Source organism: Ostrea edulis, chromosome 6, assembly GCF_947568905.1.
Source record: "Ostrea edulis chromosome 6, xbOstEdul1.1, whole genome shotgun sequence".
Taxonomy (NCBI): Eukaryota; Metazoa; Mollusca; class Bivalvia; order Ostreida; family Ostreidae; genus Ostrea; species Ostrea edulis.
The window spans coordinates 27320071-27334985 of record NC_079169.1 but is presented as its reverse complement, the minus strand read 5'-3'; the positions used below and the strand labels follow the sequence as shown (position 1 = coordinate 27334985).

Genomic DNA, 14915 nt, shown 5'->3' with positions numbered 1-14915 from the left:
AGTAGTTTTTTTTATATTACGATAAAATGAAATTGGGACATGCTGGGCGGTTTTCTTTAAAATTAGCGACAAAAAGTCGTCGCTGAAAGCGATCGACGCGAGTCGCATAATAAAGTTGTAAAAACTATTTGTATTGTCCTCTATTGGTAATTGAATACTTTTGATACGCTAAAACAATATACACATATGTATGAAATAATCAGCTAGGTATTCTCTGCTTCTTTAAAAAAGTATAAAACCATTATTGGTATATAACAGTTACACCACCTACTTGTAACTTCATAAAACACCTATTCAGAATGTTACATCGGTAGAGTAAATTGGGAAAAAATACTTCAAAACCAGATATAAATGTTATGTAATATTTGTTCAGAATAGTAATGATTTTTTTCTGCCAAACAAAGAAAACAAGAAAGATCAGTCCGCATACTGTACATACTTTTCTCCGTGATCCAGATCGCGGCCGCGGGGTTTTCTGAAAGTGTGCACGGCCAACACACGTGTTTCCGTTTCAACGAAAACATAACGAACGCTTGTAATGTATTTTACATCTTAAAAACGACCTGATGTCAGATGAAGAAGATGCCCTGGATCTCCTGTTGCAGAATGACCCAAGCGGTCATACATTAAGTATAAACATGTAAGTTTATGTAGCCACATAGGTCGACTAGAAAAAAAGTTCGCATTTATGTCATAAGGCCCCAAGACCATAAACTGAGAATAGACTTTAGTCTAAATTTCAAATCCAGCTAACTTTTGAAATAATTTTCATAAACAAATAAAATTTTCAGTATATGTTTGCATTCGATTTTTTTATATATATATAAACCTGTAGTTTATCAAACATCTCTGCTAGATAAATCTTCAGATATAAGTAATCAAAATTTTTACTTAAGTCTATTCTCAGTTTATGCTCTTGGGGCCAGGTCTAATCTCAGCGAGATTCGTCGAGGCTGGATATTTGGACTAACGCCTCTTCTGAATCTCGCTGAGATTACATCAGGTCATGTTATGAAAAATTCACGAGTAACATATTAACCGTGATTGATACCATAATTTGTCGTTTCATGAAAGAAAATATTTATATTTTATGATACCTAAACCAAGTATATTACACACAATTGTTTATTAAGAGCTGAACATGTCTGACATCAATTAATCTGTCCTGGTCCGGCATTAATCAGTCTGATTAACACCCCCTTCCCCCCTCTCCTAAATAAAAACGAAATATGTTTGGGTCAAGGACAATCAAAGTCTGGTTATTACAGGATAATTGAAAAATTATATCAATTTCTCTTTTATCTTCTATACACTTATTTAGTAGCTTATGACTATAAATTACATGTGATCCATACATGCTGGTGCTGGTGTGCTATCAGCAGATGGGCATGTGCCCCCTTCTTACCTAGATTTTCTCTAAATTTTCGACCACATCCACACTCCATCAGAGTACCATGCAAGGGGATTTAAACACTGTGTACAATGAAGAACCAATCCAATTCTACTTTAAATCTGGGGCCATTCAATTTCCCTCCGAGTTACAATTTTTCGCTGGACCCTGTATGTTTTAGCCTCTATTTCTTCAGTAATTGCCCCCATTTGTATGTCAGGCATAATGCTGACACCTACATGATGCATACTCGTATCTTTTTTTCATTACGCACTCTGCAACACTCACAATGTATAATGAAATATTCCATTCATTTCTAAGACATGTATGTAATCCCAAACCAAATGGCACTTCAAATATAGGACATCTCTATCTTTAATCAAATTTGACCAGTTCTTTCGTGCGAAACTGTCCCTTACTACCATGAAGCTTAGATTTTGCTTTAAAACGTAAACCAATAATTCTTAATTGTATTTTTTGATCTTTAAAAAGGTTACTGACATCCCAATTTCCAGGTATCTTCCGCTAGTGACAGTCTACTGGCAAATCTACACATGCATTGGAAGGATGCTGATGTAGAGGGCACAGGGACACCTGATCCCAGAACTGTGGCATTTCATTCGGGGTGACAACCTGGCTTTCAGTTGGTATGACTCTTTGAGGTTAAATATAGGGTTAAATCCGTATACATTTGCTTAACATTCAAATAAATCCAGATAATACATTCACAAATGGAATCATGGCGTTAGGGTACACTGATATGCGTGTACCATTTTACTGTTTATCGTTGTAATACTAGATATAACATGCATACAAAAAGAGACAAAACACGGAAAATCATTATTCTGTTTCTAATTATAAGGTATGACAAGTTTTCTAAATGCTAACAAATAAGGTATGATGGCAAATGCTGATTTTATTTGCAATTTCCTTTCAAATATGGGATTCTGTTTTCTCCATCTGTGTTTCCACACAACCATTATGCTGAGATGGTCATATCTAGGGTGAAGGATTGGCATATACTTCCCAAGGAAGTTCACATCCTCTCACTGAAGAGGAACTGTACAGGTATTACTAGTTTTAAAGTACCGATATTGTGACAGTGATTTCCAGTTTAAAACGAATAATAAAATGCATTATAATAAGATTACCTTAACCAAACTTAATCTGGCTGTGGATCTAACACATTTATTAAATGTGTACTACAATTACCTTTGATAAAATTTCATAAGTAATTAAACGCATAATTTTCAGAGGGCCTTGATTATAGAAAACATTTACAGAACCAATTGAATATTTAAAAGCTCTGACAATACATTAGTATTTGGAGCTTAAAAAATCTTTTTTTTCAGATTTTTGGGCATTATCTTTTACATGTCTGATGTGAAGTTCCAGTTGATAGACAGATATTGGTCAACGCTTGCCCCTATCGGAACAACCCAATATCAAGAATTATGTCTAGAAATAGCTTTTTTAAAGAGATTGGATATAAGAAGAATATTTTTCTTAAATATGATGCAAGTACATTTAAATTTAGTGATTGAGAGTAAGTACTTGAACATTCGTATACATTATAGATGTAAGATTTTATGTCATACTGTCATTTAATTTCATTTAATTGAGGGTTTTTTTTATTGTTGCATTCCTCATCGCTACCCTATAAAGCGCCTTAGAGTAATTTGTTTTATATAAGGCGCTATATAAATTTTATTTGTTATTATTTATTATTATTACTTTGGACTTGGGGAGGAAAAACGGGCAGTACTTTTTCATAACATCTGATATCATAATGGTGTTCTTGCTTAGCAACCAAATATATTTGAATACAAAAAATATTTTAGATTAACAATAAAGATCTTTGTTGTAATGTTGCAATATTTACTCTATTAAGTGGAACACGATGGCAAAACGTCATATTGTTAGAAAATGATGGATATGTATATGAAGTACGAAATTTCCATTTTATGACATTTGACCTTCATTATCTTCATAATATTTTTTGTTAAAACCTTTTAAAATGATTAAAATCTAGTTAAAGATTATATTTTTAAAATGAGGTAACATTTGATAACCATCATACAATTTAATTATGTTTAAATTTTGTCAAATAGATGCCGAAAGGCAAATTATGGTCAAAATTGTAGTATGTGTGTTGTTATTTAGCAACCAGTTATTTGTTTGTCAATAAATTTGATTCATTTAATTGTGATGTTTTTGTGGTATTTTAAAAGACACATCAGCTCATACATTTAGAATTTCCTACTTTTTACTGTAATCTAGTGAGAGGGATCGTTATATATTCCAGAGAAAAAAAGATCGCAAAAATGTGTACTTAAATGACCTTTGAACCCGTAGAACTCTTTGAGGTCATGGGATAACATGACAAACCTTATAAAACAAATTGTTCCCTGTCCAATTCTTAACAAAATTATATGCCATATACCTACCTAAAATCGTGATACATAAAGATGCAAGGTGAAGATAACGAACAGTGATCAATCTCATAACTCCTACAAGCAATACAAAATAGATAGTTGGGCAAACACGGACCCCTGGACACACCAGAGGTGGGATCAGGTGTCTAGGAGGAGTAAGCATCCCCTGTTGACCGGTCACACCCACCGTGAGCCCGATATAAATCGATTTAAAAATATTGCCATTTAGTTTTTAAAAACCACCAAAATGTACCGGTAGAGAAAGGCTTAAATAATTCCAATGTCGATTCGATAGATCCCAATGAACTCGAACAAAATGAATCATCCACATCTGCTTCGTACTTTATTGAAAATAGTTATTGACAAGAATAGATATGGGTTACCCCATATCCAAGAAATTCGACTTTTAATTTACTCCTAGCAAATACTGTGACCAGTCTTGCTTCACTAGCAAACAGTGCGCACACCTGTCCTTGACCTTTTAACCTTGAAAAAAAATGTACAATTACATGAACAATACTAAAGAAGGATAATTTAAAATCTTGTCTTTATATTAGCTAAAAAATACATATATAGAGTAATGCAAAAATCAAGAAGGGGGAAATCACTTTGTAGATATTTACTATGATATCCCCCTCTCCATCTAATTTTATTTCCTAGAAAATAAATTGCCCAGTTAGGTTATTTCTTTTTTAATTGAGAAAATGCCCACCCCAGAATCAAATGTGTGTCCCCTTTCTTGATAAAAAAAAAATAGTAGAAATATCTCATTTCCAAACCTTTAATCCACCCCTCTTATTTTTTTTAAATTTTCTGTTATGGTTATATAGGTATTTTCTTATCCTTATGAATTCATAAATTTTGTACTTGAGGATCACAACCTATGCACTTACTCAACAAGAAATGTATACATTGCCTTAATAAATTTTATTTATATATTGAAAAAAAAACATGGGAATCATTTTGAATTGCAGGGAATTTCGTAAACGAGAGACTTAAATAAACTTTTCTGCGTAAACTTTTTTTCCATGCAAAAGTACCACCTAGTACCTCATCTACGCAATACCGAGCTGTCTTGCAGTGAATATTGCAGATGTAAAAAAAATTTACATGTGTTTCTTTACTTTGTTCACTGACAACAAGCAGAAATCACATAAATTGCAATATAAATGTTGATAAGTTGAGTACCTTTAAAAAAGAAAAACAAAACCTCGTCACTCGTACATTTCTTACATGTGTTATATTTTTAGAAGTTGGAAAACCCCACATATATGTATTACTTTAATAAAATGATTTGATAGCCTTTTGTCTTTCAAAACTACCGTTACCATTGGTAACATGTTTTCCTTTAGATATCACATTTATTCTGTTTTCTGTTCAGTTGTTTTCCTCTGCTCGGATTACATATATTTAATATCAGCGTCTATGAAGCCGTGTTGACAAAGCGCCATGCTTGTTTATAACGATCGATAACTCGTAGTCGTACGTAATGCCGATGTCAAAATCATCGGCATTTACCAGAAGTGCTCTGTTATACAAATAAATCCTTATAAAAAAGAAAACACACACACACAAATTAATGATTAATATTCTCTCTCAGAAGAAATTGTATGATAATTAACGAACAATAATCATGAAAGGAATATAATTGTTAATCGAAGAATGACCTATATATTTTTGTGAAATACACTGAGGAGGCAGCTAGCGTAGGAATATGAATACTTCTTATTTACATTTCTGGTGAAAAGGTGATTTTCTTCAAATCATTTGACGTTAATTTTGTTTTCTTCTACGTATTACATACACATCGATATTCTAAACATTTGCTGTAATGTTGTATCTGCTGATCATGAATGGAACTATATTTTTCAGAGCAATTGTGTGAAGAGTACCTGAATCCAGTAATAAATCTTGAATAGATAGTATGCACTGATCGAATTTATTAATAACAAACTAACAACTCAACTTTGTGACAAACGGGATGATTTCAGCTTCTCTATCGTCAACTTCCCATTGTTAAGTCATTTTCTGGATGATAACTAAATATGAATATTTCCGTTTTCCATTTTTTATGAAGAAGCGACTGCCTATGATGTCAAAAGGTCTAGTCTCTCATTTATCATGAGAAAAGGTAGTGTAAAGTGTTGAAAAATCACGTTTTCATTTTGTTGATTTGAGGAAAGCTTTGCGATTTAAAGTTTACTAAAAGTTCTTTTAAATTGTTTTAGAATCCACCACTTCTGGCATATGAAAGGTGAAGATAACGTACAGTGATCAATCTCATAACTCATATAAGCAATACAAAATAGAGAGTTGGGCCAACACGGACCCCTGGATATACATGTACCAGAGGTGGGATCAGGTACCTAAGAGGAATATGTGGCATACTACCTTTAAAGTTTCTCCTTCACAGCTGTTAATATTTTCGATCCAGCAATGTATCTTTCTAAGGGTTTTATGAAGTTTAGAAATCCAGTATAGATACGATAACTCATATTCATTCGACCCATTGATTAGGATATTAAATGTGTCTAAAACTTAATGTTTTTGAAGAATTTAATCTTTTGAAAGGGCAGTTGGAGTTAATGCCAAGTTCGTTTAAAATACAGTTGTGATAATGATCCTTACAAAGACAATGTCGTTACAAGCTTTGCCAACTTAAAACAAAAAATAGTCCTCATGTAGCCTATCTAAAATTTTTTATCACTTCTGGTTTAATAAACACAGAAGGATTAACGGCAAACTGACAACTCAACTGTATGACAAACGGGATGATTTCAGCTTCTCCATCGTCAACTTCCCATATTTATGTAGCAATATTCCATTATCACCTGCATATGGTGTTTATATATCTCAACTGATTCGATATGCAAGAGCTTGTTCTGGGTATAGTCAGTTTTTAAATCGAGGTAAGCTACTGACAAACAAGTTGATGGTACAGGGATTTCAACAGTCTCGATTGAAGTCAGCATTTCGCAAATTCTATGGTCGTTATAACGATCTAGTTCGTCAATACAACCTCGCATTGGGTCAAATGCTGTCTGACGTGTTTCATACCGATTGTTAAGCCGTTCTTGGCACACTGATTTTGACTGCGGATAACTCAGTTTACCTGATCAGGATATGGGGCTCACGGCGGGTGTGACCGGTCAACAGGGGATGCTTACTCCTCCTAGGCACCTGATCCCACCTCTGGTGTGTCCAGGGGTCCGTGTTTGCCCAACTATCTATTTTGTATTGATTATAGGAGTTATAAGATTGATCACTGTTCGTTATCTTCACCTTGCATGGTACATGATTTTGTTTTGGTGTGGGTTTTTTTTTTTATCATATTTAGCCCGTCTGGCATAATATTCGACAAAATTCATAATAGACATGTCCTTCTGTATCCAATTGAAAGACTGGGGTTCTCTGTGTTAAGGACCTTTAAAAGTAAGTAATTTAAGGTCCTAACATTCAAATATATCAACACACCCAGTAATGACATGTCCAGCTGGACTATAGTTGAAAGAAGACGAAGAATAATAGCACGTATGTGGATTAAGTATACGATGGTTAATATCTGGGCACTTCAAAGTTTGTTTTTAATTAAAAAGTTTGGATGTAATAATAGAAGTAAATTTGTAGGAAATACTGGGTGTAGACTTGAACTTGAAATATGTTGGAATACAAAACTAAACACTTTTATGACGAATAATGTTGCTTATATTGACGGCATATATTCCTTTGTAACTTTGAGTTTAAGGAACTGGTGGCATGATTATGAAAGAATATCATCCATGACCCACGGTGGTTTAAAGAGTCTGTGATGGACAACATCCTTAATCATAGAGTTCAGTCTATATTCTGGTGTTGAAAAATCAAAATATAGATATAATCCTTGTAGCGTGAATCACTGTTATAAGTGTCCCATGCACACCCTTTTACCATATTTCATTCTTTCTACTTGTATTTTCACCGCTTTGGATATTACGTGATTTGCCGCTGATGTACTTATGAAAAATCGCTTAGGGTATGTTTAATGACTATTGCAAATAAGCAATCCATATGTCACATTTGGATACAAAGTAAGATATTTGTATTTCTTAAGGAATGAAGCCGCTTTTAAATGATAGAGGGAAATCATACACAGAAGCGCAGGAATATGATGGCTACTTATTTCCAAGGAAGCTAGGGGGTCAGGAGAATATTAACGTTTCCGAATTCCTAGCTGGTCTCAATGATCTTACCTTCAAAGATGACGAAGTGTGCATTGTTTCGTACCCTAAGTCAGGTATGTTAAGCACCATTTTAATTTGTTAAGGTACTGGATAGGTAATTATCATTGAAAACATTATATTGATACATCAAAGGTTTGACTTTATTTTGATTTGATAAATGTTTCAACAATAAAGATGACGATGACCTTTTACATGCTACTTTCATAGAATTTCTTTTGGTTCACACGGCGGGTAAAACATTGATGCATTGTGGTGGTTCGTTAAACGAAATACCGTATAGCCGGGTTTTGGTTGATATATAATTTTGGCCTATTTTGGCGGTTTCTAAAGTTCACCAAATTAGTCGCTATCTTTAAGTACATCAGTTTACATATTCATTGAATAAATGAATAAAAACGAGTCCACCAAAATTTTATCAACCAACATTAATTGTATATCTTGTAACCCCCCCCCCCAATTTTGTCCCGCCAAAAAAACGACTATATGGTACTAGGGTTCATTGGAGAGTGCAGCAGCCGATATCTGATACAGAGTTTTTTATTTGTCTCTTTTTTCGTCAACACGATGATGAGATATCTCGTGGTTCATTATTTCACTCTAAGTCTATGGATAAACCATAAAACATTACTTTATCAAACTCAGTGCTAAATGCCCACCACTCAATGTAGTAAACTAGACTCAATCCTAAATATAAACAAGGTATTCCCATTGCACCAAACTCAATTCAAAGTCTCATTGTGGTAAACTCAGATTCTACATATCAACCAGAAAACTTCAGTGTAGTTACAGATGTAACTCCGTCCAAAATGTTTGTATTTGATATCTGTGTCCTTGGGAATTCCAACAGAGTGTGAAGAGCAGATCACTAAAGACTACATATAGCTTGTTTTTTATATCATAGAGTATTTCAACATTGACTTAGAGTTGTATGTAACCAAGTAATTGTTGGGATGATCACAAGATATTGATATTTCTGTGTTCCATTTACTGAACAAGCACCTATCTGATATGTCCAAAAGCCTAGTCTTTAACTTATCTTGAGGAGTGGTCGTGTCAAAGTGTTGAAACATTATACCTGTTTTATGTTATTGATTCTGGAAGAGTTTTGTGGTTTCAAATATACTTCGAGTTCTTTGGATTGGTTTATAGAATCCATATTTGATTTAACCACTCCCAGCATATGTTGTGGCACAATACGCTTGACCTTTCTCCTTCATAGCAGTTATTATTTGTGTGAGGGGCAAAGATAGGGGCTTGGTAGAACATCTACTGGATCCAGTAATACATCTCTGTAAGGGTTTTTGTAAAGTTTAGAAATATAGTGTAGGTACAGTAACTCCTATTCATTTGTCTCATTGACTGGGATATTAGCTATCTTAATGATTGATTGAATGATTGCGGTTTTACGCCGTTTTGGCAATATTTCAGCCATTTTACGGCAATCATAAATACTATGGAAAATACTAATTTAAAAGTAGGGAAAACAGGGACCCTAGGACTTATAACAACTGGGATTAAGAGAAATAAGCATTCCATGCAGACCAATCATACTCGCTGTAAGTAATGTGCCTTATTCAGGTAAACGGAGTAATCCGTGGTAAAATTCATTATGTGAAGAGCGCGCAAACAATTGTTATAAAACACATCAGACAGCATTTAACCCAATGATAGCTTGTATTTGCAAATTAATTCATTCTAATGACCATATAATTAATCACCGTTCAATATCTTTATCTTTTCATTATGGAAATGTGTTTGAAAATTATAGAGCCCTTTCAAGCTCATGCTTATTGTTAAATGTATATCTACTTCATATACTCTGAAATGATTCTTCACTACAAAAGCTGCATAAACACATTTAAGTGATATCACAATTTAGTTGAACCATTGTAAATTCATATTTTACGAGTATGAATGTACACAAGTATCACATGATTGGCATTTATTAGGTACTCATTGGACATACGAGATATGTAACATTATCACAACCGGAAGTTCTGACTTCATAGATACATTGATGCCAATCTTCGATTACTCTCCAAAGGAAGAGTTGAAAGATCCACAAGCGAGAAGTCTTGTCTACTCCTCTCATTTTTATCCAAGACACTTGCCAAAGCAGTTTATGGAGAAACGCTGCAAGATTATCCATGTATACCGAAATCCGAAAGACGTTGCCGTTTCCTATTTTAACTTCAGCAAAAAGCTGAGAACATTTGATATGGAAGATATGGACTTTTCTGAATTCCTGAGGCATTACACCAGTGGCAATGGTAAGGAAATACGTGTTTTCTAAATGAACATCATCATTGACAGGTCGTCGAAAATTGGAAATCTGAATACTTTTCTTAGCATATTCTTAGAGTAGGTCAAGGGTTTTTCATTTACATCATATGCCGAGAAAAAGTGATGATAACAAACAGTGATTAATTACATAATTCTTCAAAATACACAATTAAGAGTAGGGCAAACATGGACCCCTGGACAAACCAGAGGTGGTGTATCAGGTGCCTAGGGGAGTAAGCATCTCCTGTTGACCGGTCACATCCATCGTAACCTTGTATCTTGATCAAATAAATAGATTAATCTGTAGTCAAAATTAACGTGCAAAGACGGGCAAAGCAATTCGTAACAATCGTGACAGACAGCATTCGACTATATTTAACTTAGATCGTTATAACGAGCATAGAATTGTGAACTAATGACTTTAAACGAGGCTGTTGAAACCCTTGTGATATTAACCTATTTGTTAGTGGCGTCCATCCATAAAAAAGTGATCATACGCAGAACATGTTCTTAAATATCGAAAACGTTGAGACATAAACAGCATATGCACAGGTGATGATTTGTCGTTTATCAAAGTTTCATTGTACGAGCATAATCATGAATAGCTTCATATGAGTTGTATACAATATCATACAAAAATTTAACGACAGTTCCATGTGGTTTAACGTAATCCAAAACTATTCTTGTGGTTTTTTCATCGATACGCATAATACTCTCTGGATTTTTCCTTTTTCATTATATCATATAGTATGTTGTGGGACCTGGGTGAAGTGGATTGAGGAATGGAAAACATTTAAGAAAGAAAATTCTGATTACCCACTGTTAGAGATAGCATACGAAGATTTGAAAAGGGCAACATATTAATTTTATTGATCATACTTAATACATAGGTTATCATATACAAATATGAAATAGTTTTGATAAGTTAAAAATATATTAACGATGTACATTCAATTTGAGATTCATTACACACACAAACACACATTTATTTATATATATATATATATATATATATATATATATATATATATATATATATATATATATATACAATCTTGTGTCCTTTACTGTATTCTTATTCTAATGAAATATGGATTATAATGGTATTACTTGCAGAATCCAAAGGCGAGTGTACAGATATTATCGGACTTCCTTTCTGTAAATTCTCCACCACAGCTGATTGAGGATATTGCGAGGAAATGCAAATTTCAAGTTATGGCAGCCCATAAAAACTCAAATATTCCACAAAATATGGGAAATATAACAGCCTTAACAAATACACACATTTTCTACAGAAAAGGTTTACAATTTACACCATTCAAGTTTTAATTCTATATCAGTCTCAAACAGAATATCAAAAATCTTCTTTTAATAATGGTGAGGTGAGAATATCAAACAGTGATTGATATATATTCAGATAAATAGATAAATATTCAGATAGATAGATAGATAGATAGATAGATAGATAAATAGATAGATAGATTGATAGATAAATAGATAGATAGATAAATAGATAGATAGATAGATAGATAGATAGATAGATAGATAGATAGATAGATAGATAATTTACATTTCAAATTACTATTTATGATATTGGGATCCGCAGGTGTACTGATTACTGCGATAGAAATCAAACTGGTTTATTATTTTTACCGCAGGAGAAGTGGGAGACTGGAAGAACCATTTCACGGTGGCCGAAAATGAGGCTTTTGACAAAGACATGGAAACCATTCTACCAGAGCTGGGGTTGAATACTACATGCGAACTATAACATAAAAATTCAATAAGACGTTGATGACAGTTTAGTGGAGAGGATTCAGTAGAATGCTCGCTTTCTGAGTTTAGGTAAAACTTAGAATACATGGTCTGGCAGACTCCAGAAATAAATTTAATTGGTAGAAGTGGAAGTTCACATTTCACGTAATAAGAAATGTGCGCTAGTAGTTAACATATCTTCGTGTATGCTAAATAAAAAATACGTATAAAATGTCATGTTTTGTAGTATAAACTAGTACATGTACATGTATCCAAGCTTTCTAAAAAGGTGATGATAATGAACAATATTATAATTCCTATAAAGAATAAAAAATCAACAATAGGGCAAACACAGACCCCTGGATACAATTGAGGTGGGATCAGGTCTCTAGGAGGAATAAGCATCCCCTGTTGACTGGTCGCATGGCCGTGAGCCATATATCTTGATCAGGTAAACCCAGAAAGCATTTACCCTACTGACAAGTTGTATTATTGTGTATAGGATTGATTCTGTTGTATGAATGTGATTGATACTGTAAATATTCCATACACAAAACCACGGGTTACTCCATGTACGTATGTACCTCTTCAAGATATAGGACTCATGGTGGGTGTGAATTGTCAACAGGAAATGCTTACTCGTCCTGCTCCCTCCCGTATGTCTAGGAACCCCTGTTTATCTTTCTCATAATTTTGTATTCTTTAGAGAATTTATGATGTTGATCACTCTTCGTTATTTTCACTTGTTCATGTTTCAGAAAAGTGAAGATAACGAACAGTGATCAATCTCACAACTCCTATAAGCAATACAAAATAGATAGTTGGGCAAAAACGGACCCCTGGACACACCAGATGTGGAATCAGGTGCCTAGGAGGAGTAAGCACCCCCTGTCGACCGGTCACACCGCTGTGAGTCCTATCCTGAAAGTAGTTAAATTTTCATTAGATTAATAAATAGAATCTAAGACATTGTATCCTTTCTGAGATTGAACCACGCCTCACTAATCAAATGCAACTATCTGAGAACGAAATATTGTATATTTTCAAGAAATCGAACAACAACCTCGGATTTACTTCAGACTTCATCAATCTTTCAAACATCACTTTAATAATTCAATTTTACTTGTAACACGCAATTTGATTGGCTGAGCACATTGATAAAATTACGTTTATATTGTATTATATAATTTGATATGGGGACAAGCCTACGTGATAAAACGGCACTACTTTTTTTTTTATTTTACATCATAGCATGTTAAGTTGTGCGTAGGCCTTCTATGAAATAGAAAATCGATGGAACAATTCGTGCACAATAAAATACCTTTGTTTTGACCTTTAATCTGGATGTTAATCAAAACGTATATATATATATTTTACACAAAACGTAAAGATTCTATACTAACTCTGATGCAACGATATCATTTGCCAAACATGGTATATCAAGTACCTGCAACTTTGCTATTTCATTATAAAATATGTTTTCACTTGGGGGGGGGGGGGGGGGATTGCTTGATCCGCCTATTGAAACATATAATGCGTCATGTATAACAAATCTTAACAAATGACGTCACATCAAGTCGATTGACATATGGATCGCGTTCTGTGAATTGTTTACATTTTTCTGACGTTTCGTGAGTCTGTTGCTAAGTGATTTCTATATCTCAGTGTTTGTTTACTTTCTGTATCAATGAAAATTTGTTCAGTGTAGTTTTGTCTTTATACATTAAATCATAAGAAATGAAGCTAATTTTGACCCGTGCTATTTGATATAATGTAACTTGGTGCAGTTTTCACGGAATATAAAGCACAAACTGCACCAAATTACAATATATCGTATAACATAGGTCAAAATTAGCTTCATTCTTTAATTAAATGATGTTCTTCTTTAGATGACATGTCAATTCCTAGCTTGTGGTATCTTTACGAATGTTTAGTGTATAGGGACGTCGACTTCTATCAGATGGGCGTTATCTTTTCCTTTCATGATGATGATAAATTGTCAACAACAAATACATTAGCCGTAAAAATACATCATGTTTGTACATTTTTAATACTCTTAAATATTTGGTGGCCTTGATTACAACCGACGGCAGTTCATATTCTATGTCATCTAAAATCGCTCAATAAACAGTGTTATCTTTAAAATGCATTTGACCTATTGTGCAGACATCAGCGATGCGAGGGTGAAAAAATTAGGTTACATCTGATCGTAAGGACACGCGATCATATCTTTGCTCACGGAAATATTAACAATTGTGAAGGACAAACTTCTGAAGTGGCGTACCACGCTACATCAAATATAAACCAGCAATGCAGGAATTAACTTGGATCCACATTTGATAAAGTTATAAAAATGCATCATTTTATCGCCCCAGCAAAAATAAAGGATTTCCATTCCATACTCAATAGATGAGCCTCTCTCTACAGAAAAGTTGTAGAGTACAGTCCAGAACATACACAGGATGTCGAAACATCTCCAAAATATCACAAAGCTCATTGAGTATACTCGGCTCTTCAGGAGTGTAATGGCTACTGCAGTGATAGATTACATTCATTATAATTCCAATGTTATTTATTACGATTGTTTTGATTGGACAAAAATAAAGCTGAACAATAGTTTATACATCAATAAATCCGAAAACGCGATGTATTCATACACGCCTGAAAACAAATAACATAGTGCGGGGAAAGTATTAAAATTTTTGTAATTGTTAATAAAGTGAATGAATTGGAATTATAAGAATCAAACTTCGCACTTTTATTCAGTTTGTGAGTAAAATGTCCAGAGTTTACACATCGATAAATTCTTCAAAAAGAATATTTAATCCTAGA

The 14915-nt window shown here is 33.7% G+C and overlaps 1 protein-coding gene across 1 annotated transcript; it reads left to right on the top strand.

Annotated features, from left to right (window-relative positions):
- The first annotated feature begins 7917 nt into the window (after positions 1 to 7917).
- LOC125647087 (3-beta-hydroxysteroid sulfotransferase-like) lies at positions 7918 to 11192 on the top strand. Its single transcript, XM_056141840.1, has 3 exons — positions 7918 to 8098; positions 9995 to 10315; positions 11077 to 11192. Exons 1-3 carry the CDS (start codon positions 7918 to 7920, stop codon positions 11190 to 11192), a joined length of 618 nt encoding a protein of 205 aa, XP_055997815.1.
- The last annotated feature ends 3723 nt before the right edge of the window (positions 11193 to 14915 follow it).

Coding starts and splice junctions, on each gene's coding strand:
- LOC125647087 (XM_056141840.1), top strand. CDS start 7,918: ATGAAGCCGCTTTTAAATGATAGAGGGAAATCATACACAGAAGCGCAG. Junction 8,099..9,994: donor TGTTTCGTACCCTAAGTCAG/GTATGTTAAGCA, acceptor GGCATTTATTAG/GTACTCATTGGACATACGAG. Junction 10,316..11,076: donor GCATTACACCAGTGGCAATG/GTAAGGAAATAC, acceptor TATATCATATAG/TATGTTGTGGGACCTGGGTG.